Source organism: Macrobrachium nipponense, chromosome 4 (assembly GCF_015104395.2).
Source record: "Macrobrachium nipponense isolate FS-2020 chromosome 4, ASM1510439v2, whole genome shotgun sequence".
Classification (NCBI taxonomy): Eukaryota; Metazoa; Arthropoda; class Malacostraca; order Decapoda; family Palaemonidae; genus Macrobrachium; species Macrobrachium nipponense.
Window position 1 is genome coordinate 49,734,817 of NC_061100.1, and position 27,496 is coordinate 49,762,312.

At 42.5% G+C, this 27,496-nt stretch overlaps 1 protein-coding gene across 2 annotated transcripts in view; it reads right to left on the bottom strand.

Moving 5' to 3' along the window:
* Window positions 1-5,778: 5,778 nt before the first annotated feature.
* LOC135210924 (carboxypeptidase D-like) overlaps window positions 5,779-27,496 on the bottom strand; it is a gene marked incomplete at its 3' end in the record, with an annotated part of 572,526 nt that continues 550,808 nt past the window's right edge. For both annotated transcript variants that reach the window (XM_064243890.1, XM_064243891.1), the window contains 2 exon segments: window positions 5,779-5,963; window positions 18,672-18,808. In XM_064243890.1, coding sequence (XP_064099960.1) covers window positions 5,779-5,963; window positions 18,672-18,808 — 322 coding nt within the window.

Sequence of the window (27,496 nt, forward strand, 5' to 3'; positions counted from 1 at the left end):
ATGCAGGAAATACACCATTTTACTGTTTTAAATAAGTCTCAGTAATTTATTATTTTAAAATGCTTTCCCTTTAACTCATTTTAAAACACTCTTTCAATCATTACTTTAATTACGTGTATTTGCTGAAACAAAATGGGGTCATGTGTGTTTGACTTTGATATAAAATATATGAATCTGGTATCCTATAAGTAAATGGATGTTGTATATATCTTCTATATATGGCATGTAGAATAACTACTGTAAAATGGAAATAAAGTTTTAATTTGATTTGATTTGACATGCCACCTTCAACTGACTGGAGTTGAGAACCACCAGAGAGCTGCCATGAGACCAGTTGCCTTGCAAGCAAGGGAGGTCATGACTCTTGAATCCCAACTGATCTGGCAAAATAGTAGGCCCAGATGGGTATGAAGGACCCTGTGCCTAAGTGCCCCTTCTAAGATGAGAAGGGGTTACTCAAGTAAGGAACCATTTGGAGAATCATAACACTTACGGGAGACTTTTATGTTAAGGGCGTTTGTCTAGGTAAAACCCAAAATTTGTGTGGCTAGAAGAACTCTACTAATCCCCCCTCTCCCTGTTATAAGAGAGAGGATGAGGGAGACACCTCCCATGCACCAATAGGGAGAGGGTGCCTACAGTGCAATCACCTGTATTCTACCAGCACCAGCATGTACGTACTTTGGCCCAGATGCTGCTCTCATAAGTGAGAATAAGGATGGAATGAAATCCAGTTGCTGCACTTCCACCTCCAAACTTATACCAGGCTTCAGTACTTTGGACAAAGTACTGATCTTGTCCAAAATGGAGCTCATGTGATTAAACAAAATGCTGCACAGCCATTGCAGGTCCCAGAGAAAAAGTGTTTGGGACTTGTGAGTGACATCATTCAGTTAGAATGAAGAGCAGGGAGTCCAATATATCAGACAGTCATCCTCATTACCTGGAAACTCAAAGAAGTTCAACTGAACAGTGAAGGACAGACTAATGTCCTTCTTTTAAATGCCCAAGAGGAGATGATGGTCCAAAGAAATCATAGTTAATTCTTTCCAATGCTGAAGGTACTGATAAAAGAAGGAAACGCCCCAACTCCAGAGGTGGAGAACTTCAAACAATACTGAAGAGCACAGGTTGCAAGGCAGTAACTCGTTCAGACTGCCAACTTGATTCAGAGGAAGAATTGAGGAAACTGAATCTCTCATTAAAAGATATGAAACAAACTGCGACTACTACTGAGGAACGATGGACTGAGTGTGCTCCTCCTCCTATCAAAAAACTGAATACAATACAGCACATCAAAAGACTTCCCAATTATATGTTGCAACCAGGAGAGTAGATTCTAAATAGGCATTCCCTGGTTATCAGTGATCCGGTTTTATGGTGTTGTCTGGTGTCGAAAATCACCAAAAATTGGAGATTTTCTATGCCTAAATGCGCCAATTTCTAGTTATCGGCGCTGATAATAGTGTTAGCACCTATACGTACCTAATAGAGGCGCCATTAACCCGTTACCAGTGCCAAATTCCAATTATCGGGGCCAATAAACACATACAATCGTCGACGTTCAGTTACCGAGATGTTCGCTTATCATCAGGCCCTTGGAACAGAACCTGAACCAATAACCAGAGACTGCCTGTATAAAGACTTTGTCCAACAGCAGGGCAGTCTTGAATGATACTTTTGTAATGCTTAAAGCACTATGAACAAAAGATCCTCTGGACCAAAGTTCCTGAGAGACAGACTGTTCAACACTTTAAGTATAGACAACTCAATCTAAAACGAGGGACCTAACTCAACCAGAAAAAGACTGTAAAGTCACATCAAGTACTGAAATAGGATCTGACTCAGTTAAATAAAAAGGGAAAGCTCTGCAATCTACCATATTGAGTGAAACCTCTAAACAGAGAGATTCCCCCTTCTATGATGCTAATCATAAAAAATTCTCTTCAACATGTTGTGTGCTGAAAATTTTAAAAGCACACTACTAAAGTTCTAATACCCTGCAAGAAAACTCATTACCTCAGTTGCTGCTGGAGAATTCCAGTATATGTTGCAGAAAGTGTACTGCTCAATGGCAAAGGTAAACAGTAGGCTGAAAAGGAAAATGGGATGGGTCACTCTCACGGTACTTTGACTAGAGAGACAGCAGATCTGGAAGCTCCTTGGCAAGGCCCAAATAGAAACTGTCAGCACCAAAATGACAAAGCAATGAGACACTGTTTATCACTTCTCTGCTGCCAATTGTTAGTAAGCTCAAGTACTTTACCTGCTGCTTAGGGATGAAGTTGAACTCCACTTTTTTTTTTTTAAAGGAGAAATCCATCAAGATCTGAAGTAGTAGTGCCCTCGTAGGCACTGCAACTCTGTAACTTAAGGGTATGTAGCGCATAAGAGAGTATGTACTCTTTAAAGAGCTTAAGCTGCATTATTGATGGAAAGTCATTATTTCCCAAGGAAATGTCTGTCACCTGCCCAAAACAGCATCATGAACTAATTGATGATTCCATCTCATGTAAAATCAAGGTACTTCTGAGAGCTATGACGAATGGATACTCGAAAGTACTCATCCTTCAGTTTTCACAAAAGTCAGAAGTCCCTTATCTCTTTGATGGGGTAATAGAGCTATGCCCATCAAAAGAGACTAGTAAAAATGGATTCATTATATGAACTTGATAAGGGAAACATTGAACATTGGTTTCTAGCCCCTGGTTGTGTTCCTTAACATACAACTCAACAATTAGACCAGGGAACCGGTGTTTTACAACTCCTAATGGTGCTTTTCTACAAAAAACACCGCTTGTTGCCCATTGACAAGACCAAGATATGTGAACATGGAGAAAGCAACAGAATTTGTTTGGTGTATAAACTAGGGAGGACAAAGTCCTAAAGCAGAAACCTGTTCTGAAGAACTGTTAAGAAAATGGTTCTGCTCCTTGCATCTGCACTACAGGTTAGAGAGGTTACTTCCACTCAGGTTACCCACTCCTTCCCCTCTCATCCAAACCTGGCATCACTAAAGAGACAGTTCACTGAAGGGAGAAAGATGCGCTTCACATCTGCGCAACACTAGACAATTCTGAAACAAGAGGCAATTCATATGCAAATGCTGTTTTGAAGAAAGGAGAGAGGAAGCTCTCTCTCTCTCTCTCTCTCTCTCTCTCTCTCTCAGAAAGGGAAACTGCACTTGGGAGTGACAGGGAGGAGATCCCTACCCTTTGACTCTATTCACTACCTCCAAAGGATTCACCCCCACCAACTTCATTATGAATACCTCCACTAGCGTTAAAAGCAGCAGGAAGAAGTTTGCACAAACCACTGGACTTGCACTCACTTCCTGACCCATACATCTGGGCATTAGCCTTCTCCAAACACCATGCACTAACTGTGACTATGACAACATGCCCAAGAAAAACGTCTAAACTATAGTACCCGAAAGACAACAATGAAAATGAGACCGAGGGCCAGAACGATGCCATAGTCATTTACCGCCCAATGATATTCCGCCTACTGTGATCTAATAAACCTGATAACTTGCTATTCCAGCTTGGTCTGCAAGAAAAATGGGACCACCAGTACCATTTGGTCCTTGGAGGTCAGTGCTGCTCCTCCCTCAGCTATAGGAGAACTCTGCTCCCTTGGGTGCTTTTAAGCCTATACAAACTAAAAGTGCCTGCAGTTGGAGAATGTACGAGTCACAAAGGAGTCACTGTTACAACCCCATTTCAACTTACGCACTGCTGTCTCCTTGCTTCAATACTCAGTAAAAATAATAAAAGAGGGAGTGACTTAGTCTTCTATTCCTGGCTTGACCAAGCCCTGCGGCACGAGGCGAGTAAGGTCAACAGAGGGAAGAGTGGAGAGCGTACCACTCTGCCTCTTCATCTTTGTCTTCTACTTTGTCATCTACCTCCACAAAGAGCTGCTCTCTTTCCTTGAGCATAAGAAGTCTTGATAGGCTGCTTCTGTGTATGAGGTGTGATCATAAAATATCAAGACTGGTGCTAGAAAAAGAAAACTACAACATGTATCATTTTAGTATTTAATTTCCTTTAAAGTAGTCCCCTTAAGAAGTCTTTATCCAGCTCTGTTTCCATTAATGGAAGCATTCCTGGCACTTGTTTTCTGGGATAATCATAAGCTGCCTTGTCGCATTCACTTGGACTTCCTCAACTCCTGAAATCTTGCTTTCAAGTGGGATTTGATTTTTGGAAAAGAGAAATGGTGCTTGTTAGACCTGGGGGATGTTTTGCTTGGCCAAATCTGTTGAACAAGCTGCACTGAATGGGCAGGTGCATTGTCATGATGCAATAGCCACTCACCAGAAATAGCATCCTTGAAAATGCCGCAACACGTCATAGCAGTACTCGTTTACTGTCTCACCAGGTGGAGCATACTCATGACGAACAATCCTTTGTAGTTGAAGAGGAATAATGCTTTTCTTCAGTTCTGCTGGATTCAGGTTCTCCCATAACGATTGTCACTATCAACATTTTGGAAATGTCTGAACCACTCGTACACTTGCATGCAGCTCATACACTCCTCTCCATACACCCTTTAAGCAACTTTGTATAGGTCTGTGCACAGGTACCACCGGAATCAATTTGGCAATATTTTATGAAGACTCTCTGCTCAACTTTCTCAATCATAGTCAATACGATTACCACACACTACACACATTCCTTCCAAGCACTGCTGTCAAGCGCAAGAGTAAGGTAGGACACTAAATATTTGGTGTGCATGCACAATGGGGGTTAAGGTCAATCTGTGCCAAGAGGCCTCATTCTGCATATTTTAGCTCCTTTACTATGTATAGCAACAGTCCTGATACTTTATGATCACAACTCTTACTCGCCCCCTCAGGAGAGGGCAGAGGTGCCCAGTTACCAGCAGTGATTGGTTTTACCTAGATATGGTCAGCACTGAAGTGCCAACCCATTTAGACTCTAGGTCTGCTTCCATCTTATGTCTCAGTAAGCTCTCAGGCTCTCAGTGAGTTGAGGCCACTCAGTTTGTTCTCCTGATGCACAAATCATCCCCCCCTCCTGTATAAAATGTGGTGGTTTATATTCCAGTAGGAACAACTATCACATCCACTCTTCCACTATCACATTAATTTTCACTACTACATTCTACTATAAAATGGACAATCTTCCCTTTTCACTTTCCCCTCTTACAAACACTTAAATTTTTTTCTCTAGTTTCATACCATTCCTATGTACTATCCCCAATCACCATTTTATAGGAGTACAACATCAGCCACTTCATACACCATTCACAACCCAATTTTTTGTTACATCAAAATATAGTTCTTTATCTAAAGATACCAGACATTCATTGAAGCATAATACATCTTTGTCTGAATCTCTTTGCCTTCCAACCAACCACTCTCATCTAAAAACAGCTTTGTTTGTGTTGTGAAATTTTCAACTACATATAACTCACCTTATAAATCTTAAATCCTCAACCACCTCCATACTGAATCTAAAAGATTTCTATCAAAAGCCTTTGCTAGGTTCATATCCTCACGTAAGGTGTTTTACCCTTACTTGCCAACTTCCTACAACAATTATTTCATCATTACTTATGTCATGCACACACTTCCTTATCTAACTCCAAACTGATATTCTTCTCTATCAATCCTACCAAGTTGGTACACATCCCACTTACATCTCTATCAGCTCACGTGCATGATAAAAGCGCTGTATATTAAAGCGAGTCACAAAAATACAAATATCAGATATAGTAACATACAAGAAAAAAACACAGCTGGGAACTTACCTGTATAACTTAACAAAGCTGGAGTAATTGGAATCAAATTTGTGCATCAAATCCTCAGTTGCAAAGTAGGAATGATAATTTATGCTGGAATCCTCTAAAGAATCCATAGTAACACTGGCTGGTGTCTCTTTATGAGCTTCTATCAAGATACCCAATGTCTTGTTCTCTTTACCTGCTGCAGTTACCTGTAAATTTAAATACATATTGGTCAACTATAAATACATGTACACTTTTCAAGTTCTTAAAATATCCTGTACACAATAGTGTTTCACTGTTCATAATAAGAGCTAGATTAAAACACCCAATTCTTTACAACTTCAGTATGCAAAGAAGTATTACAAAAATATGAGCAAACATTTAGATAGAAATGGATTAAACCAATGTAGATTCATAGCTGATAAGATATTTTGCAAAATCATAACACATCTGCTTAATTCAGCATGACAAACACTCAAACTAGGGGTATATTTTCAAATACTACATAACTAACCTAAAAGAGTGCCTGTAGACTGAGACAGTGAAAAGTCAGCTTCAATTACTCAGGGAGCTTTGTACTGGAATCCAATGCCCTGTTCTGTGATCTGTGCTTACCATTTATAAAGCACTTAGCACTTTATATCTTTGGTTCTGCATGCTCTTTTGAAGTACCACTAAAATGAGCAAGGCTAATTATTTATTTGTCTGAAGTAGAGTGACTTACTTCCTTTAAATCTTTAGCTGAACATTCTTAGAATGTCAAAAGACTATAAATATACCCAAGAGGGCTCCTAAAGGAACATCAGCCAGAAGAGACAGACAGGTTATAGGAAAAGGCAACTAAATAAATAAATAAGATGGAATAGAAAATAAAACCAATACACCTGCATGCTGGCTGACCTGTTCTACCTAGGCCATGAGACCATCCTAATTGGCTTGGAATTTCAAGTATACATTTTTTGTTGCTATTATTATTATTATTATTATTATTATTATTATTATTATTATATTATTATTATTATTAATTATTCAATTTATTAAAATAATTTTATTATTATTATATTATTATTATTATTGTATTATATTATTTTTTTTTTTTTTTTTTTTTTTTTTTTTTTTTTTTTTTTTTTTTTTTTTTTTTCTTTTTTTTTTTTTTTTTTTTTTTTTTTTTTTTTTTTTTTTTTTTTTTTTTTTTTTTTGCTCTATCACAGTCCTCCAATTCGACTGGGTGGTATTTATAGTGTGGGGTTCCGGGTTGCATCCTGCCTCCTTAGGAGTCCATCACTCTCCTTACTTAATGTGTGCCGTTTCTAGATCACACTCTTCTGCATGAGTCCTGGAGCTACTTCAGCCTCTAGTTTTTTCTCTTCCTTTTTTCTTCTGTAGCTCCAATCTCAGGCTGTTGATTACTGTCGTTGTGGTGATCAGTTGCTGGATGACGACCTCCAAGTACTACTGACCGTCTTCCCCTTCAATTGGGTTGAATACCTGGTTGCCGGACGAAGCTCCTCTGTTGCCAGAGGTTCCATTTATACGTCGTTATCGTTTATTTCCTTCATTTCTTTCCATCATTGCTGAGTTTTGCTATTTAACCCATAGCTGGACCCTACCCATCAGGGATAGATACTCATTTACAGCTGAGTAGACTGAGGAAATTATGGTAAAGATCCTTTCCCAAGGAATCAACGCCGAGGAGAGCGGTCACCCATCCAACAACTGACCAGCCCCAATGTTGCTTAACTTGACTTAAGTCCATTGACCACCTAACTCACTCCTCCACGGCGCCACTTGTTATTATTATTATTATTATTATTATTATTATTACTTTATTAAAAGTAATGGCTACTTCAGCAGCATTACACTTGTAGAGATTCTTCTCTATTTTCCGAATAGCGGCTTTTTCCGTGCTACTTAGACAGGCTAGTAGAGCGCCTATGGAGGTCATGATCAAATACAGAGTCAAAATTGGTGTATATATTTGAATTTTACAGATAAACTATGATACCATAGTTATCAAAGTCATTAACGATATATATATATATGTCTCTCTCTCTCTCTCTCTCTCTCTCTCTCTCTCTCTTTCTTGAAGCAAGCGAGCTTTCGTCTGGAGCTGCCAGACATCCTCGGGCTGGGAAGCTGAGGGTGGACTGATCTTGAAGCGGTGTCTGTCCTCGTTTATATTTGGAGTTGACAGCAGGGGGTCTGCCCCATGCTGATCTACTATTGGCTGGTGGCGGTAGGTCTTCGTTTTCATTGGTGGCTTGAACCGGGTCTCAAGCCACTTTCCATGCGTTGATGGTTGCGATACTGTAAGTCCTGCAGCTGCCTAGACCTCCTTAGCGGAGCGGTTACGTCGATGGGCGTTTCGCTATGCTGCGGGACGTCACGGCTAACTTGATTATGATTGGCTGCGGGAGTATCTCGTTCGGGGGCGTCGTCTTCCGTGGAGTTGTCGTGCTCGGTGGTGTCATTGTTGGTGGCAGGTCTTCTCATACTCGTAGGGAGGAGAAATTCTTCCTGCGTCGTATTTAGTGTAGGTCTTACTTGCTGGATGAGAGCGCCTCCAGCAGGCGTAACCAACGGGCAATCAGGGCCTTCCCGATGATCTTCGTGTTTTGGATGATCACATCCCGGGAGATGGCCTCTTGATGTTTGGTGCGTGCGTGATTTTTGATAGCCCCCTCTTGGGCGTGGCACGAGAGTCTCTTCGACAGGCGCATGGTAGTCATACCAACGTAGGCGCCGCTGCAACCGCGGACTGGGCATGTATACTGGTACACCACATGCGTCTGCTTCAGGGGGTCTCGTACCTGTGGAGAGGGGTTATTTTTCATAATAAGGTCGCGCGTCCTCCCGATTCTGGTAGTAGATAATTAGGTCGATACTTTTGGTGTCGTCGGTCGGGGATACATTTTCAGAAATAATTTTCTTGACTGAGTCCTCTTCTTCACGGTAATTTGAGCTCATGAAGGCTTTATAATACAGCTTGATATTATCCTGGGGGCGGGGTTGCGGGCTCTCACTACCGTACCATTTCTCCAGGGCTGTACGGACTTCTCTGCTTATTAATTTATTGTTTTGGAATACCCGTTATTTACGAGTACTTGGGAGGCGCGGTCGAGTTCCTGATGAGTGTCCTGCCAGGTTGAGCAGAGAGGGCTCTCCTGACGAAGGCCCTGACGGTCGTGCTTTTGAATCTGGCGGGGCACTCGCTGTCACCATTGAGGCAAAGTCCTAGGTTGGTTTTCTTTGTGTAGACGGAAGTAACGGAGGCCATCTTCCGTCTTACTCACAAGGACGTCGAGGAAGGGGAGCCGATCGTCGGTGCTGTATTCAACAGTGTAATTCAGCACGCTGCACCTGACTGAAATGCCTGACGGAGGGCTTCTACTCATTCTCGGCGTCGACTTGAACAAAGATGTCGTCGATATATCGTCCATATCTGCGGGGTTGCTGCATCCTAGCGAAGACTCGTTCCTCACGGTTCCCATGTAAAAGTTAGCGAAGAGTACCCCCAGTGGGGAGCCCATCGCTACGCCGTCCTTTTGGCGGTAAACATCTGTCCTCGGTGGGTGGAGAAAGGGGCCTTCTTCGTGCAGATCTCCAGCAGCGTACGGAGCGAGGCTTCGGGTATGTTGAGGGGCGCCGTCGACTGACTCCTGTAGACACGCTCAAGGATGATGTCAATGGTTTCGTCGACAGGCACGTTCGTACAGGGACTCTACGTCCAGCGAGGGCGATAATCCCGGTGCCAGGGGCGTCCTTGATGACTTCTAGGTGCCCTTCGAGAAGAAGGTAGTCATGGATTGGACAACACTGAATTCGATAATCCTGAACGTGACACACCCATTGAAGAAGACAACCCCCGCAGGAGATGTACCAATGTACTTTTCCTGGGAACATCGAGAGATGCCTCGCCCGCCTTCAGGAGGACGACATGAAGCAACGGATGAGAGGTGCCCTTCGTAAGCTCATTCCCTGAACGGCGGCAAACTCCGCGTCCCTGAAACGAACCCAAGGATCATTAACCTTACCTGACTACGACCCCACCCCCGATCAAGACGCCCTTCTGAAAGCTGGGTCTTAATTGCCACTTCATTTCGAGGCCCAGACCTCACGACAAGAGACTCGAAATCGAGTTGCTCCTCGACTCAATCCAGCAGGCTCGAAGCTCGGAGCATTGTGAGAACTACCGACGCCCTTCAACCCCTCCTACTTGCTGAAGCCCTTACGGAGAGGGGCTCGCACTCCAGCGGGATCCTCACCAAGTAGATGAAGGAAGAAAGCGGCGAAGGAAACTGAAGGAGAAGGAGAACATCCGGTGCGACGCGCGGACAAGACGGCAGCCTTCGTCTTGATTGACACTGCTGAATACCACGAGAAGCTGGATGCCATTTTGTCCGACAAGAGCAAGTTCGAGCGCCTGACAAGAAACCTGACAGACGACATCAAGAGGGAGGCCAACGGGGTCATCAGTGTAGTGAATGCTGCGACTAACGCTGTCCATCTCCCGCCCATACAAGGAGACTACAGCCTGGGTTATCTATACGGTAACATAAAAACTCACAAACCAGGAAACCCACCCCCTCCGGCCGATTATCAGCCAGACGCCCGCCCTACTTACGCCTTGGCTAAACGTCTTAACCAAATTTTGACCCCCTACGTCCCGAGTCGGTACAGCCTGCAGTCGTCAGTAGAATTCCTAGAAGTCATCAAGGACGCCCCTGGCACCGGGATTATCGCCTCGCTGGACGTAGAGTCCCTGTTTACGAACGTGCCTGTCGACGAAACCAATTGACATCATCCTTGAGCGTGTCTACAGGAGTCAGTCGACGGCTCCTCCACATACCCGAAGCCTCGCTCCGTACGCTGCTGGAGATCTGCACGAAGAAGGCCCCTTTCTCCACCCACCGAGGACAGATGTACCACCAAAAGGACGGGCGTAGCGATAGGCTCCCCACTGGGGGTACTCTTCGCTAACTTTTACATGGGAACCGTGGAGGAACGAGTCTTCGCTAGGATGCAGCAACCCGCAGATATGGACGATATATCGACGACATCTTTGTTCAAGTCGACGCCGAGAATGAGGTAGAAGCCCTCCGTCAGGCATTTCAGCAGTGCAGCGTGCTGAATTACACTGTTGAATACAGCACCGACGATCGGCTCCCCTTCCTCGACGTCCTTGTGAGTAAGACGGAAGACGGCTCCGTACTTCCGTCTACAGAGCCCTCTCCCACTGCTCGACCTGGCAGGCACTCATCAGGAACTCGACCGCGCCTCCCAAGTACTCGTAAATAACGGGTATTCAAATAAATTAATAAGCAGAGAAGTCCGTACAGCCCTGGAGAAATGGTACGGTAGTGAGAGCCCGCAACCCCGCCCCCAGGATAATATCAAGCTGTATTATAAAGCCTTCATGAGCTCACATTACCGTGAAGAAGAGGACTCAGTCAAGAAAATTATTTCTGAAAATGTATCCCCGACCGACGACACCAAAAATATCGACCTAATTATCTACTACCAGAATCGGAGGACGCGCGACCTTATTATGAAAAATAACCCCTCTCCACAGGTACGAGACCCCCCTGAAGCAGACGCATGTGGTGTACCAGTATACATGCCCAGTCCGCGGTTGCAGCGGCGCCTACGTTGGTATGACTACCATGCGCCTGTCGAAGAGACTCTCGTGCCACGCCCAAGAGGGGGCTATCAAAAATCACGCACGCACCAAACATCAAGAGGCCATCTCATCCAGCAAGTAAGACCTACACTAAATACGAACCGCAGGAAGAATTTCTCCTCCCTACGAGTATGAGAAGACCTGCCACCAACAATGACACCACCGAGCACGACAACTCCACGGAAGACGACGCCGAACGAGATACTCCCGCAGCCAATCATAATCAAGTTAGCCGTGACGTCCTGCTGCATAGCGAAACGCCCATCGACGTAACCGCGCCGCTAAGGAGGTCTAGCATGCTGCAGGACTTACAGTATCGCAACCATCAACGCATGGAAAGTGGCTTGAGACCCGGTTCAAGCCACCAATGAAAACGAAGACCTACCGCCACAGCCAATAGTAGATCAGCATGGGGCAGACCCCCTGCTGTCAACTCCAAATATAAACGAGGACGGACACCGCTTCAAGATCAGTCCACTCAGCTCCAGCCCGAGGATGTCTGGCCGCTCCAGACGAAAGCTCGCTTGCTTCAAGAAAGAGAGAGAGAGAGAGAGAGAGAGAGAGAGAGAGAGAGAGAGAGAGAGAGAGAGAGAGAGAGAGAGAGAGAGAGACATATATATATATATAGTCGTTAACTGACTTTGATAACTATGGTATCATAGTTTATCTGTAAAATTCAAATATATACACCAATTTTGACTATTTGATCATGACCTCCATAGGCGCTCTACTAGCCTGTCTAAGTAGCACGGAAAAAGCCGCTATTCGGAAAATAGAGAAGAATCTCTACAAGTGTAATGCTGCTGAAGTAGCCATTACTTTTAATAAAGTATGCTTGAGAGAGGGTCTGCTTCCTAAGTATATTATTATTATTATTATTAATTATCATTATTATTAATTTTTTTTTTTTTTTTTTGTTTTTTTTTTTTTTTTTTGCTCTATCACAGTCCTCCCAATTCGACTGGGTGGTATTTATAGTGTGGGGTTCCGGGTTGCATCCTGCCTCCTTAGAGTCCATCACTTTTCTTACTATGTGTGCTGTTTCTAGGATCACACTCTTCTGCATCAGTCCTGGAGCTACTTCAGCCTCTAGTTTTTCTAGATTCTTTTTCAGGGATCTTGGGATCGTGCCTAGTGCTCCTATGATTATGGGTACGATTTCCACTGGCATATCTCATATCCTTCTTATTTCTATTTTCAGATCTTGATACTTATCCATTTTTTTTTTTTTTTTTGTTTTTTCCCTCTCTTTCTCTTCAACTCTGGTGTCCCATGGTATTGCGACATCAATGAGTGATACTTTCTTCTTAACTTTGTCAATCAATGTCACGTCTGGTTCTGTTTTGCACGTATCACCCTATCCGTTCTGATACCATAGTCCCAGAGGATCTTTGCTTGATCGTTTTCTATCACTCCCTCAGGTTGGTGCTCGTACCACTTATTACTGCAAGGTAGCTGATGTTTCTTGCACAGGCTCCAGTGGAGGGCTTTTGCCACTGAATCATGCCTCTTTTTGTACTGGTTCTGTGCAAGGGCTGGGCATTCGCTTGCTATGTGGTTTATGGTTTCATTTTTCGTATTGCACTTCCTACATATGGTGGGAGAGATGTTATTTCCGTCTATCGTTCTTTGAACATATCTGGTTCTTAGGGCCTGATCTTGTTTGCCGCTGTTATTCCATTCCTTCAGTTTCCTTCTTTGCTCTCCCCTCTGTAGCCATTGCCATGTGTCATCGCTGGCTAGTTCTTTAGTCTGTCTCATGTATTGTCCGTGCATTGGTTTGTTGTGCCAGTCCTCTGTTCTGACTGTCATTCTTCTGTCTCTGTACATTTCTGGGTCTTCGTCTACTTTTATTAGTCCTTCTTCCCATGCACTCTTTAGCCACTCGTCTTCACTGGTTTTCAGATATTGCCCTAGTGCTCTGTTCTCGATGTTGACACAGTCCTCTATACTTAGTAGTCCTCTCCCTCCTTCCTTTCGTGTTTGGAATAGTCTGTCCGTATTTGCTCTTGGGTGTAGTGCTTTGTGTATTGTCATATGTTTCCTGGTTTTCTGATCTATGCTGCGGAGTTCTGCCTTCGTCCATTCATATTCCTGCGCTGTATCTGATTACTGGCACTGCCATGTGTTTATCGGCTTTTATCATATTTCCAGCGTTGAGTTTGACTTGAGTATCGCCTTGAGTCTCTGCATATATTCTTTCCTGATCTTGTCCTTCATCTCTTGGTGTTTTATATCCCCTCCTTCCATTATTCTCAGGTATTTGTATCCTGTCTCATCTATGTGTTTGATGTTGCTCCCATCTGGTAGCTTTATCCCTTCAGTTCTCGTTACTTTGCCTTTTTGTATGTTGACTAAGGCGCATTTTTCTATTCCAAACTCCATCCTGATGTCCCCAGATACAATCCTTACAGTCTGGATTAGGGTATCTATTTCCTTGATGCTCTTACCATACAGCTTGATGTTGTCCATGAACATCAGATGGTTGATTCTGTTGCCTCTTTTCTTGAGTTGGTAATTATTAATTATTAATTATTAATAATTATTAATAATTATTATTATTATTAATTATTATTATTAATTATTTATTATTTATTATTAATTAATTATTATTATTAATTATTTATTTATTATTATTATTATTATTATTATTATTATTATTTTATCTTTTTTTTTTTGCTCTATCACAGTCCTCCAATTCGACTGGGTGGTATTTATAGTGTGGGGTTCCGGGTTGCATCCTGCCTCCTTAGGAGTCCATCACTTTTCTTACTATGTGTGCCGTTTCTAGGATCACACTCTTCTGCATGAGTCCTGGAGCTACTTCAGCCTCTAGTTTTTCTCATCCTTTTTTCTTCTGTAGCTCCAATCTCAGGCTGTTGATTACTGTCGTTGTGGTGATCAGTTGCTGGATGACGACCTCCAAGTAACTGACCGTCTTCCCCTTCAATTGGGTTGAATACCTGGTTGCCGGACGAAGCTCCTCTGTTGCCAGAGGTTCCATTTACGTCGTTATCGTTTATTCCTTCATTTCTTTCCATCATTGCTGAGTTTTGCTATTTAACCCATAGCTGGACCCTACCCATCAGGGATAGGTACTCATTTACAGCTGAGTAGACTGAGGAAATTATGGTAAAGATCCTTTCCCAAGGAATCAACGCCGAGGAGAGCGGTCACCCATCCAACAACTGACCAGCCCAATGTTGCTTAACTTGACTTGAGTCCATTGACTACCTAACTCACTCCTCCACGGCGCCACTTGTTATTATTATTATTATTATTATTATTATTATTATTATTATTATTATTATTATTATCAATTATCATTATTATTATTTTTTTTTTTTTTTTTTTTTTTTTTTTTGCTCTATCACAGTCCTCCAATTCGACTGGGTGGTATTTATAGTGTGGGGTTCCGGGTTGCATCCTGCCTCCTTAGGAGTCCATCACTTTTCTTACTATGTGTGCTGTTTCTAGGATCACACTCTTCTGCATCAGTCCTGGAGCAACTTCAGCCTCTAGTTTTTCTAGATTCCTTTTCAGGGATCTTGGGATCGTGCCTAGTGCTCCTATGATTATGGGTACGATTTCCACTGGCATATCTCATATCCTTCTTATTTCTATTTTCAGATCTTGATACTTATCCATTTTTTTCCCTCTCTTTTCTCTTCAACTCTGGTGTCCCATGGTATTGCGACATCAATGAGTGATACTTTCTTCTTAACTTTGTCAATCAATGTCACGTCTGGTCTGTTTGCACGTATCACCCTATCCGTTCTGATACCATAGTCCCAGAGGATCTTTGCTTGATCGTTTTCTATCACTCCCTCAGGTTGGTGCTCGTCGCTGATGTTTCTTGCACAGGCTCCAGTGGAGGGCTTTTGCCACTGAATCATGCCTCTTTTTGTACTGGTTCTGTGCAAGGGCTGGGCATTCGCTTGCTATGTGGTTTATGGTTTCATTTTTCGTATTGCACTTCCTACATATGGGAGAGATGTTATTTCCGTCTATCGTTCTTTGAAACATATCTGGTTCTTAGGGCCTGATCTTGTGCCGCTATTATATTCCTTCAGTTTCCTTCTTTAGCTCTCCCCTCTGTAGCCATTGCCAATTGTCATCGCTGGCTAGTTCTTTAGTCTGTCTCATGTATTGTCCGTGCATTGGTTTGTTGTGCCAGTCCTCTGTTCTGTCTGTCATTCTTCTGTCTCTGTACATTTCTGGGTCTTTAGAAAAGTAGTCTTGTTCTACTTTTATTAGTCCATTCTTCCCATGCACTCTTTAGCCACTCGTCTTCACTGGTTTTCAGATATTTGCCCCAGTGCTGTTCTCGATGTTGACACAGTCCTCTATACTTAGTAGTCCTCTCCCTCCTTCCTTTCGTGTTATGTATAGTCTGTCCGTATTTGCTCTTGGGTGTAGTGCTTTGTGTATTGTCATATGTTTCCTGGTTTCTGATCTATGCTGCGGAGTTCTGCCTTCGTCCATTCCACTATTCCTGCGCTGTATCTGATTACTGGCACTGCCCATGTGTTTATGGCTTTTATCATATTTCCAGCGTTGAGTTTTGACTTGAGTATCGCCTTGAGTCTCTGCATATATTCTTTCCTGATCGTGTCCTTCATCTCTTGGTGTTTTATATCCCCTCCTTCCATTATTCTCAGGTATTTGTATCCTGTCTCATCTATGTGTTTGACGTTGCTCCCATCTGGTAGCTTTGTATCCCTTCAGTTCTCGTTATTTTGCCTTTTGTATGTTGACTAAGGCGCATTTTTCTATTCCAAACTCCATCCTGATGTCCCCAGATACAATCCTTACAGTCATTAGGGTATCTATTTCCTTGATGCTCTTACCATACAGCTTGATGTCGTCCATGAACATCAGATGGTTGATTCTGTTGCCTCTTTTCTTGAGTTGGTAATTATTAATTATTAATTATTAATTTTAATTAATTAATTATTATTTTTAATTAATTAATTAATTATTTATTATTATTATTATTATTCTTATTCATTAATTAATTATTAAAATTATTAATTTTAATTATTAACATTATTATTATTCATTATTAATTAATTATTAATAATTATTATTATTATTATTATTATTATTATTATTAAAATATTATTTTGGTTATTATTATTATTAATTATTATTATTATTTATTTTGGTTTTAGAAGACCCTCTTTTAGGCAAATACTGTTAAAAAGGATGGCAGAATTAAGCGAGTTGATTTTATATGTTGTTTTTTCTATTTTCCTTACAATTCGCTTCTCAGGCTCAGCGATGTTTCTGAGTAACTGGCCAATATCCATATTGGGAATTTTCAAAAAATTGTAAATGCTGAAGGAATCTTTTATTAGAACAGGATATCAGGTCCAGGTCAAGCAGGGGTCGTCGTCAGTGCTTACGGAATAATGCTGACATTGACGACGACCCCTGCTTGACCTGGACCTGATATCCTGTTCTAATAAAAGATTCCTTCAGCATTTACAATTTTTTGAAAATTCACAATATGAATATTGGCCAGTTACTCAGAAACATTGCTGAGCCTGAGAAGCGAATTGTAAGGAAAATAGAAAAAACAACATATAAAATCAACTCGCTTAATTCTGCCATCCTTTTTAACAGTATTATTATTATTATTATTATTATTATTATTATTATTATTATTATTATTATTTATTATTATTATTATTATTATTATGTATTCAGTAGATGAGTCCATTCATATGGAACAAGCCCACAGGGCCACTGATCTTGAAATTCAAGGCTTCCACCCCATTACAAAAGTTGTAGTAGGAAGTAGTAAAGTGAAATACAGAAAGAAGCAATCCCACTTATTTTGAAAGAAAGAAAGTTAATGAACAAAGAAATGGATAAAAATGTATTCAATTGCAAAAAGATTAGTAACATTAGGGTAGTAGTACATTTCATTTCTGATTGAACTTATGAAGTTCCAATTGCACGACATCCTCCGGCTGGAAGGCTGTTCCACAGTCCAACAGTGTGAGGAATAAAGGACCTCTGGAACTGAAAAGTTTGACAGCGAAGTACATTTACTGCATATTGGTGCTGCTGTTCAGTGAACCTGGTTGCTCTCAGCAGTAAATGGGATGTGAATGGGAAAGATTGCTGTTAAAATACAACTTAAGAAAAAGTGACAAACAAGACCAAGTCATAATTGCTACTATTAGGAAATAGAAACCTACCACCATGAACCACTCTATCTAAAACAAGATATGCTAGTCAGTAGTGTTTACGTTTTACTGGAGTTCAGCCTTATACCCCACCAATTACACCATTCCTTGATCTGGTCCATGTCCTGACTGAGGCTGAGGAGACTTTACTACACCCACAAGTGTTGGATCATCAGCATACTGAACAATTTTATCTTCCAGACCAACAAACATATCACTTGTATACCCTAAAAATAGCAGTAGACCAAGAACACTGCCCTGTGGAACTCCAGACAAAATAGGTCTTGGTTCACAACCATCAAGAACAACCTTATCAATCTCCACATTATCCTTAATTAGACAATGATCAGATGAACCCATGAGCAAACCTACTCAAGATACAATCCCTTTTTCATCAGTAAATATAAAGGCAATACTAGAGAAATGTAGAGCAGCAACACTATTCTTGCTCAAAGTGATCTTGGCACCTAAAGTAGGAAAATATCAAAACAAATATTTCAGCTAAGTCACATAATGGAATCTATATTTGGAAGTACAATAATTAAATGGACCAAATTAATTAAAATAACTTTTTATTTAGTTTATAGTACTCTAAAATTATGAAAACCTTGTGAATGAGGAAAAAAAAGTGTATAAAGTGTATATGTATTCTCTGAACTTGTTTTCTCACTTTGAATGAATTTAATTAATTCTAGTTCAGCAAAATACTTCCACTTCATCAAAGCTCTTGCAACCTTTTATTACCCCCTCAATACTCATCTCAAAATCCACATCACCAAAATCAAAGCAATATTCTGCCTCCTCTATGATATACCATACACCACAACATTTCTATTTCTCATTACCCTTAGCTATTCTTATACATAAATTAAAACCCTCACTCTATTGAAAACTTGCAATCCTAGCCTCTTTTCTGACTCCATCTGTCATAGTTCATACGTAATATAGTACTACTGTGTTCATCCCTAATAATACATTTTATGAATAACAAAAATAGTGTAATAAAAATCAAGTAACAGTAAAGAATAACCACAGCATACCTGCAATGAGTGAGTTCCAGTAGGAAGGAGTTTTCTAAATGTAGCTTCAGGACTCAACTCAATCTCTGTATCATCAACAGTAACCTTTGCTCCTGGTATTACATGTCCATGATCATCCAAGATCCGGCCTGCCACTCCTGAAAAGTCAAACCATTGCCAACTTAATTTTTCATGAATAGAAAAAACTGGACAGCTTAACATGAATGGCATTCATTTGTTAAATACTACGTACTTGTCCCCATCAGTGTTACAGTGATAACTAAAAGACAGTTAAAAGAGAGCATTGTTTTCCACAATAATTCCACATTATCACTGCACTAATATTCATAACTATCAAAACAAACCTTATCACTAATATAGTACTTTAAAAATATAATTAATTTCTACTGATAGCAATAAATTAATATCATGCCATGTATCAGAGCTGTACTGTTATATCTGTTACTATTTGGCATCACTAACAATCAGTATCATTATTACTACGTATTAAACAGATGAAAAACCTTGAGGTGAATGTTGTATGTATTGTTCAATATGTACCTAGAAAGTACATGAGGCACCAGGATATGGATTATCAAAGTATTAGGTCAAACAATTGCACTAAGAATAATTTCATTTTTATATCCTTCTCCTTCATGCATCCTCATCATTACACTTAGTGTACCATTAGTTGCCAACACTCACTGTCTTCAGCAATTCTATGAAGTTCATATCTCCAAAGCAAGTTTTTCATTTCAAACTACGGAATTAGTTTATTTTTTATCTAATTTCAGTGGTAAATATATTACTGGAAGAGCATCAAATTTTCTAACTGATTTACTTTATTTTCTAAAATATACTCCTTGAGATTCTTGATGAACTAAATAAGCATTAGTTTTGTTTGTGGGTTATACTACTGTAATACGAAAAAAATTTAAACTGTAATGAGTAAAAGCTGTTTGTCATGTTATAGGAATAATATAGTGAAAAATCTATGGAATGTCTTCCAAGGTTATGATTTTCAAAAAATTTTCCAAATTTTTAGTATTCTGAGGTTTACTTAACTGCTGTACGTACATGATAGGGACTTGAAATTTTAAAATGGCGGTAAGTAATAATGTTCATATAATAACACATATACATAAAAATGGCTGCTGCTGCAGCTGAATTTAATTTAAATTTTTCATTCTATTTCCTTTTGGGTAGTGGGAATGTCACTTAACAATTTTCTGGTGTTTATTTCATTCACTGAACTGATCTAGACATATCCAATTATCTTCATTCTGCCACTTGAGGTTAGTGTCTAGTAAGTGATAACAATGAAATTTTATAGTAATGCTCATCGCAGTAAAGTTAACCTTAAAAGTATACAGATCTCTCCATGGAATTTCTACTTTAGCCCCTATTTCTATGGCAGTCTCACATCAAACGCCATAATACCCGGGTATCTTACCACATTCATTCCCAGCAACCCTCCACTTCCCCTTGCTGGTGGACTTCACAAACTAATAAGCAACTGCTATCAGTAGCTAGAGGGTAGCAATTGTCCAGTCTTTCTACTTCAGGGAGGATCGCATGAATTCTGAAGCAATGAGTTATCTCTACAAGAATTCTTGCGGAGAATAAATAATATGATTGGCTTCCCCTAAGAGAGATCTAATTCTTCTCTTTCCTTCTGTAGTACCTCTATGAACTACTCTGGAAGAATAAAGTGTCTAATTTGTCAATAACAATAACCCTCCTCAAATTTTCTTCTGCCGAACATATACTTGGGTAAATTTGCTGGATTATCATATAATACCACTCATACAAAAAATCAAATGTAGTACAGGCAGCCCTCAGTTAACAGCGGGGTTCCGTTCCCGGCCGATACCAACTGAAAATCGCTGCTAACCAAAAATCGGCAAATACAGCACTAAAAAACTGCTTAACGGCACCGCTAACCGAATATCGGCAACGTTAACCAGAGATTGGTGCTGCTGTTAACTAGAGACTGGTGCTGCTAAACAGAGATCAGCACCAAAAATTCAGTTAACAGTATCGCTAGACAAGCGCCATAAAACCGGATAGCCATTAACTGATGCTGCTGTTAACCCAGGGCTGCCTGTAGATATCTTTCCTAGAGGTCAGTAGATATATATTCTTTTTCTCAGATTTAGTTACCCAGTTACCACAAGGTCTGTAAGATACTGGCAATTCCTGATAAAAAAAATTCCATTCCTAAATTGTCAGGGATGAAGGACAGGTAATTTTTGGAAAAATATTGTACTATAGGTTCATAAAATCTCACAGACATAACATTTTTGTTGGCTCAGTAGTTCCTCACAACCTAATCTCTAAGACTGTAAGGCTTACATTGATTGATCATGTAAAATGTCTAGTGTTTTGGAGATACTAATACATCTTCCACTCCTTTGTAGGAGAGATCACCAACAAGTACTAACTGAAAATTTTGTTATGGCCAGTAACTGCTGGTAGTGGGGTAGCCAGGCTATCTTACTCTAACCTGCAGTCATTTTACAATCTTGATCATATTAAGGGGAGTGCTGACTTCATAAGGCCTCATTATAAAGCACTAAGTGCTTATAGCCACCTTATGATTAAAGGGATTTGCTTCAAATATGTACCACTTATTCGTCAAATAATAATGACTTTTCAAGGATGAAAAGTTAGAAATCAGACTTCCAATTTATTTATTTATTTTTTTGCATCTGAAAAATAATCATGACTTCAGTTTTCGAAAATATGCCAAAAAAGTTTCACTCAAAAATCAATTTTGCTCTTTGAATCACTTAAAAATCAAGATATATACGTAGTAGTAAAAATTTATTTTAGAAAAAACTAAGTTTTGAGAAAATGGCCAAAAAAAGTTATGCTTATTTTGTAATAACTATGAAACTATTACAGTTAAAAGGCAGCTTTTTGTAATTAAACTATTTTGTAATATAAGAGATATGCCATGAAATTGATAATATTATCAAATGAATAGGACTGTGCCCTCTCTTGATTTACAGATTACCTAAAATTTGCATTTCTGGGCTCAGCTCGTGTCGCTGCGCGAAATATCCTTTAATCTATTATTTCTAGGGTAAATGTACTAACACATACCAGAGAATAAATAAATAAAGAAAAAGGTCAGTATAACTGACTCGCTCACCCTCCCAGAGGGTGTCGGTATGAACACTATGGCGAGTGAGACCACTACCACGAGCCAAATGCCACTAGAATTCTCCCACTACAAAATCCCCAAGAGGAGAGCCGACCCACAGAGTGGGCAGCACCTACTACTACTACTCCATCCCATGCTGCCGACTGCTGCGCCTCTGGTGGCCATCCTTTTCAGTTAGCGCACACGATACACACGTGCCATTTTCTTCTCTGTGTTTTTTGTGCCCTTTCCTTTGGATTTTATTACCATGGAGCGTGCAGCCATCGCAGCAGCTAAGTTAAGTACTCAGTGTTTATTGCTAATGGTTTTTTCCGGCCCTGAGCACGTATTTGCCGTTTTTTAGGTATAAATACGAACTCTAGGTCGGAAGCATGGCAGCATGGTTCTGCCTCGTGGTGGGTTCGTTCTGGGTCGCCCATACCCAGAACATCCCCTTGCTTATGTACGCTCTATTTTATTTATCCGCTTTGTTTAGGGTACGGTCTACACGGTTTTGTCATGCATGCATGTCTTTTACCTTATGTAGGCTCTTCCATCCAGACCCTAGCCACGGCTCTTAGTATCGGCCTCGGCTAGCTTTGAGTGGTAGACTTGCCTTCGGGTTAGTCGTACACTCCTGGATTTTTTCTCCTACTATATTGTTTTCTTTCTTTCATTTTATTATTCATTTGTATTATTTATGTGATATTTGTTAGGTTAGTTAGGCGTCTGGCTTGCTTAGCCTAGGTCATGGCCCATTGGGCCTATATGTTACCGCTCTTCAGCTCGGTTGCTTCCCGATAGCATCTCTCTGATCAGTTGGTTATGTTTCTAGGCTTAGTTGTTGTTCTTATCGCCCCGTGGTCACTACGTGATCACGAGGCAGCCAGACGCCTGTCCAGTCACCTCCCCCCCTCCCGCTCTTCCATAGGGTCGGGGGGGGTGGGTAGGTCTGCCCATGCTCGCTCCACATACCCGAGCCTGCCTCCCTCTCTCCCCCCAGGCGGAGGGGGTAGAGGGACGGGACAGACCCAGACTGGACTCGACCTCTCCGGCTTCTCGGTCCGGTCGGATGGTAAGGTGGGGGGAACTGGCCTTTCCCCCCTCCATTACTACCCCGTCGCTCCGTTACTAGCCCGAGTCTGTATGCCCCTCGCTCTTTCCCACCTTACTAGGGCTCCTTTACCACCGGAGACCTGGCATCCAGCGGAAAGGTGCTAGTCTACCCCACGGGGTGGACCGGAACATACAGTCGGTCCCTTCTAACCTCTCCGTTTCACTGAGTTATACACTCCGCCACGCACTGGACTTAGTCCGGTACGTTCGAGTTTTTAGGTTTAAGATCTATTATGTTAAACTATTAAGTTTATCTTAAGTACCTTAAACCATCCCCCCTCCCTTCGTGTTTCACCGGATCCCTCCGGGGTTATAGCCTATTCAGGCGATTAAGGGAGGGGTTTATGCCCAAATTTTTTCCGAGCTCCGGCATGCAACGGAGTTCTTTTCTGTCCTTTAGCCTGTAAGTGATAGTCTTTAAGATACTCATGTGTCTTCTCACTTACAGAACCACCAACTGTGAGCATCCGGGATGCGCCGCCACTCTCAGGACCCATGTGGACACGAAGTTTGCCGGTCCCATGCTCCATGCGCGACTCCGCACGGGGACATCCAGGTCTGGTACCATGAAACGTGTACCATCTGTTACGATCTGGTGAGCCAGCTTTTTAGACGGGGTAAGTATTCCATCTCCGGTAGCTGGTCCTCATCTGTTATAGTGCTTAAGTTTTACATCACTCTAACTTAAGGTAAAATTCAAGGGGTCTTATAGCCCCTATAATTTTAAGTTACGCTTTAAGTTAGCTTTAGTTTTAAGTTATTCTTAAATCTAATCAATACCCTCTCTTCCAGGCGCCGGCCGTGAGGGATACCGCACTGGCAACCCTGCGGGCCTGGGTCGGCGGTTTCGGGAAGAACGCTGCCAAGGGTATGCCCTACATCCTGGAGAAGAGGTTGGCGGTACTAATCTTCCCCGGAGGCAAGGCGACAGGCTACGTCGACCCAGTAGAGGCGGCCCCGACTATCGCTTTCATCCAAGCAACAGCTGGCTGCCTCGTTGACTGACCAAGGCCAGGACATCTCCTCGGAAGTCGCGACGCTGGATATCAATGTAGAACCTATGGTAGGTGTGGACGACCTGTTGGTCGAGGTAGGTAAGTTGGACACCCAAGGGATACCCTTCTTGGTGCAACTACTTCTTCTACTCCTGCAACCTCTCCATCCTTCCAAGGCTTTACGGATAACGAATTATATACTTCTCCTGACGCTTCAGTTAGACCCAAGGTCAAGGGTCAAGCAGTGAAATCCTTGACGAAGACGTCGTCGTCGTCTAAGAAGACGGCTTCGGCGTCATCCTCTTCTCGTAAGTCTCCTCCGGCTAGGAATCCCGGAGCAGAGAGATCTAAAGCTTCTGGGTCCGGCTCTAAGTCCTCGAGGAGTAAATCCTCCAGAGAGAGATCTCACACTCCAGCGGAGTCGTCAGTTCCGCTACCCTTGGTTCCAGTTCAGAGCCACCCCTCCACCTCCGCAGCAGCTCCGGCTTTGGACTCCAATGCTGGTCTGTTACAACAGGTGGGCGACCTGGTTGGGTCTCTGAAAAATAGCATGGAACAAATGATCTCTCGGTTGTCGGATAGGATTACCTCTCAAGACAACATTATAGCCGGACTGAGCCAAGCTCCTCTAGCCTCTCCTCCACCTTTAAACAGGTGGAGCCCAGCTTCCCCCAGTATGACTCTCTACCTCCGTTCTCAATGAACAACCCTTGGAGAGTAGCGTCATACGCCCCCTTCCAAGACGGACTCATTTCTATCCCGGAATGTGGAACTCGGAGGATCGAGGACTTCGAGGTTATACCCGGATAAGACCTTACAGCCTCCGTTCATCGGCTACGCCAGGCTCACCGCCTCAGCCATGACTCGGGATGATAAAGTACCAAAGGAGACAGTCCTCTATTCACGTGACCAGGCTCAGAGAGAATGGCTCAGGTGTCTAGAGGACATGGATTGTTCCAATACGAAAAATCCAACCTTTCAAGAGTCCGTTTACGATCTTTACGATGGATGAGAGCACCCCGCTCCCTTTCCTGACAAAGATCGCGACAAATCTTTTTCTACCCATTCCAGCGGTCCCAGAAGGGGGACCCCATGCCTCAACTGAAGGAAGCAGATCCTACATCTCCGTTACTTCCTTCAGCCGAGAATTGTGGGAAGACTTATCCTAACACCTTCTCAGCTGGCAAACTCAAACCGGACTGTGCTATGGAGCAGTTTGGTGAGAAGCTACCTAGGCTTCCAGATAGCCTTATTCAGGCAGAATTTGACGCCAAATCGCGGTTAGCCAGGTCTATTAATTCCATGGCTATGACCGAGGTGGCTACCATAGCCTATGGGTCAGAACCGCTCTTCAAGCTTCTTACCAAATCCTTGACTCAAACGGTACAGTCAGATATGTTTGAGTTTGCCACTGCTAGGACGAATTGTAGGAAGCATGTCCTACAAGAAGCAACTATTCGGCACGAGCCGAATAGGTTACTTGCGTCAAGCATCTGGGGAGCAGACCTCTTCCCAGAAGCGATGGTGAAGGAGGTTCAGTCAGAGGCTACGAGATTGAACCAGAGCCTTAAGGACCGTTGGGGTCTTACGGCCAAGAGACGACAGGATCTAGCAGCTAAGGGTAAGGGTCAAAGGAAACCTAGACGTTTCCAGCCCTACCAGAAAAAGCAGCCACGCTTTTCTCAGCAAGTTCCGGCTGTTCCCTTGGTGCAAACAGCCCAACCTTCCACCTCAAAGGCTCAATCACAGCCGATTTACGTTATCTCCCCTCAGCCTCAGCCCTCCCACCTCTTACGCCCTCTCTCCAGCTTACAACCAAGCCTTCGAGAGTCAAGCTTCACAGAAGTATGACCGCTCGGTAAGGGAACGGCAGAGGTAAGCGATCCTTTCGTGGGAGAGGATCGGGAGGTCCCTTTAATAGGGGAAAACATTTCAGGGAGGCCGAGGAGGCTACCAGAACCAATGAGGAATTTCAGGTAGGAGGGAGGCTGTTTCACTTTCGCCACCGGTGGAACTTCAGCAAGTGGGCTCAGAGCATTGTGTCAAAAGGCCTGGGTTGGAGCTGGTTAACGAACCCACCCCCATCCAGACCTTTCCGCCAACTTCCTTCCAAGGAATTGACGGAGTATGCGGAGGATCTCCTTCAGAAAGGAGCTATAGCGAGAGTCAAAAGGTTAAAATTTCAAGGACGCTTGTTCAGCGTGCCAACAAAGAAAGGCTCACAAAAAAGAAGGGTAATCTTAGACTTGTCCCGCTTAAACTTAGCCATTCGCTGCGACAAGTTCAAGATGCTCACGATCTCGCAGGTGCGGACCTTACTTCCCGTGGGGCCGTCACCACCTCTATCGATCTTACAGACGCTTACTATCATATCCCTATTGCAAGACACTTCCGTCCGTATCTGGGGCTTCAAGATAGGAGACCAGACATTCTCCTTCAAGGTAGTTCCTTTCGGGCTCAACGTGGCACCCAGGTGTTTACGAAGCTGGCGGAAGTAGTAGTTCAAACAAACAAATCAGATAGCAAGGGATTATGGTAGTAGCGTATCTCGACGATTGGTTGATCTGGGCTTCAACAGTCGAGGAATGCAACAGAGCAACACTGAAAGTAATTCAGTTCCTGGAATATCTAGGCTTCAAGATAAACAGGACCAAGTCAAGACTCACTCCAGAGTCAAACTTTCAGTGGCTAGGCATTCAATGGAATCTATCCTCCCATACTCTGTCGATTCCATCATCCAAAAGAAAGGAAATAGCGAAGTCAGTCAAACAATTTCTGAGTCACAAACTGGCATCAAGAAGATCCCAGGAAAGGATCTTGGGTTCTCTCCAGTTTGCTTCAGTGACGAACATCTTAATGAAAGCCAAACTGAAAGACCTAACCAGAATCTGGCGCTCACGAGCAAATGTCAGGTCCAGGGACAAATTATCCTCAGTCCCTCTGGTTCTAAAGAATCGACTCCGGCCGTGGCCGGGCGAAAGTCAAGAACTTGTCGGTGTCAGTGCCCCTCAGTTTCCTCCACCAGGGATCACCATCCACACAGACGCGTCATTAAGCGGTTGGGGAGGATATTCCCAGTTCAAAAAGGTTCAAGGAACGTGGTCACCTCAGTTCCGTCAGTTCCATATAAACGTACTGGAAGCAATGGCAGTGTTCTTGACTCTAAAAAGGTTACGCCCGCCAAAGTACTCCCACATAAAGCTAGTCCTGGACAGCGCAGTGGTGGTACATTGTGTAAACAGAGGAGGCTCCAAGTCACGTCATCTAAATCATGTCATGATAGCCATCTTCTCCCTGGCGGACAAGTTCAGTTGGCATCTCTCCTCCACTCATATAGCTGGAGTGAGAAACGTCATAGCAGATGCTCTATCCCGATCAGTACCTCTAGAGTCGGAATGGTCACTGGACAACAGTTCGTTCCAATGGATTCTTCAGAGAGTTCCAGGTCTACAGGTGGATCTCTTCGCATCTCAAGCGAACCACAAACTCCCGTGTTATGTGGCCCCCAACCTGGACCCTCTGGCCTATGCCACGGACGCCCTGGCTCTAGACTGGAACAACTGGGAGAAGATTTATGTCTTTCCTCC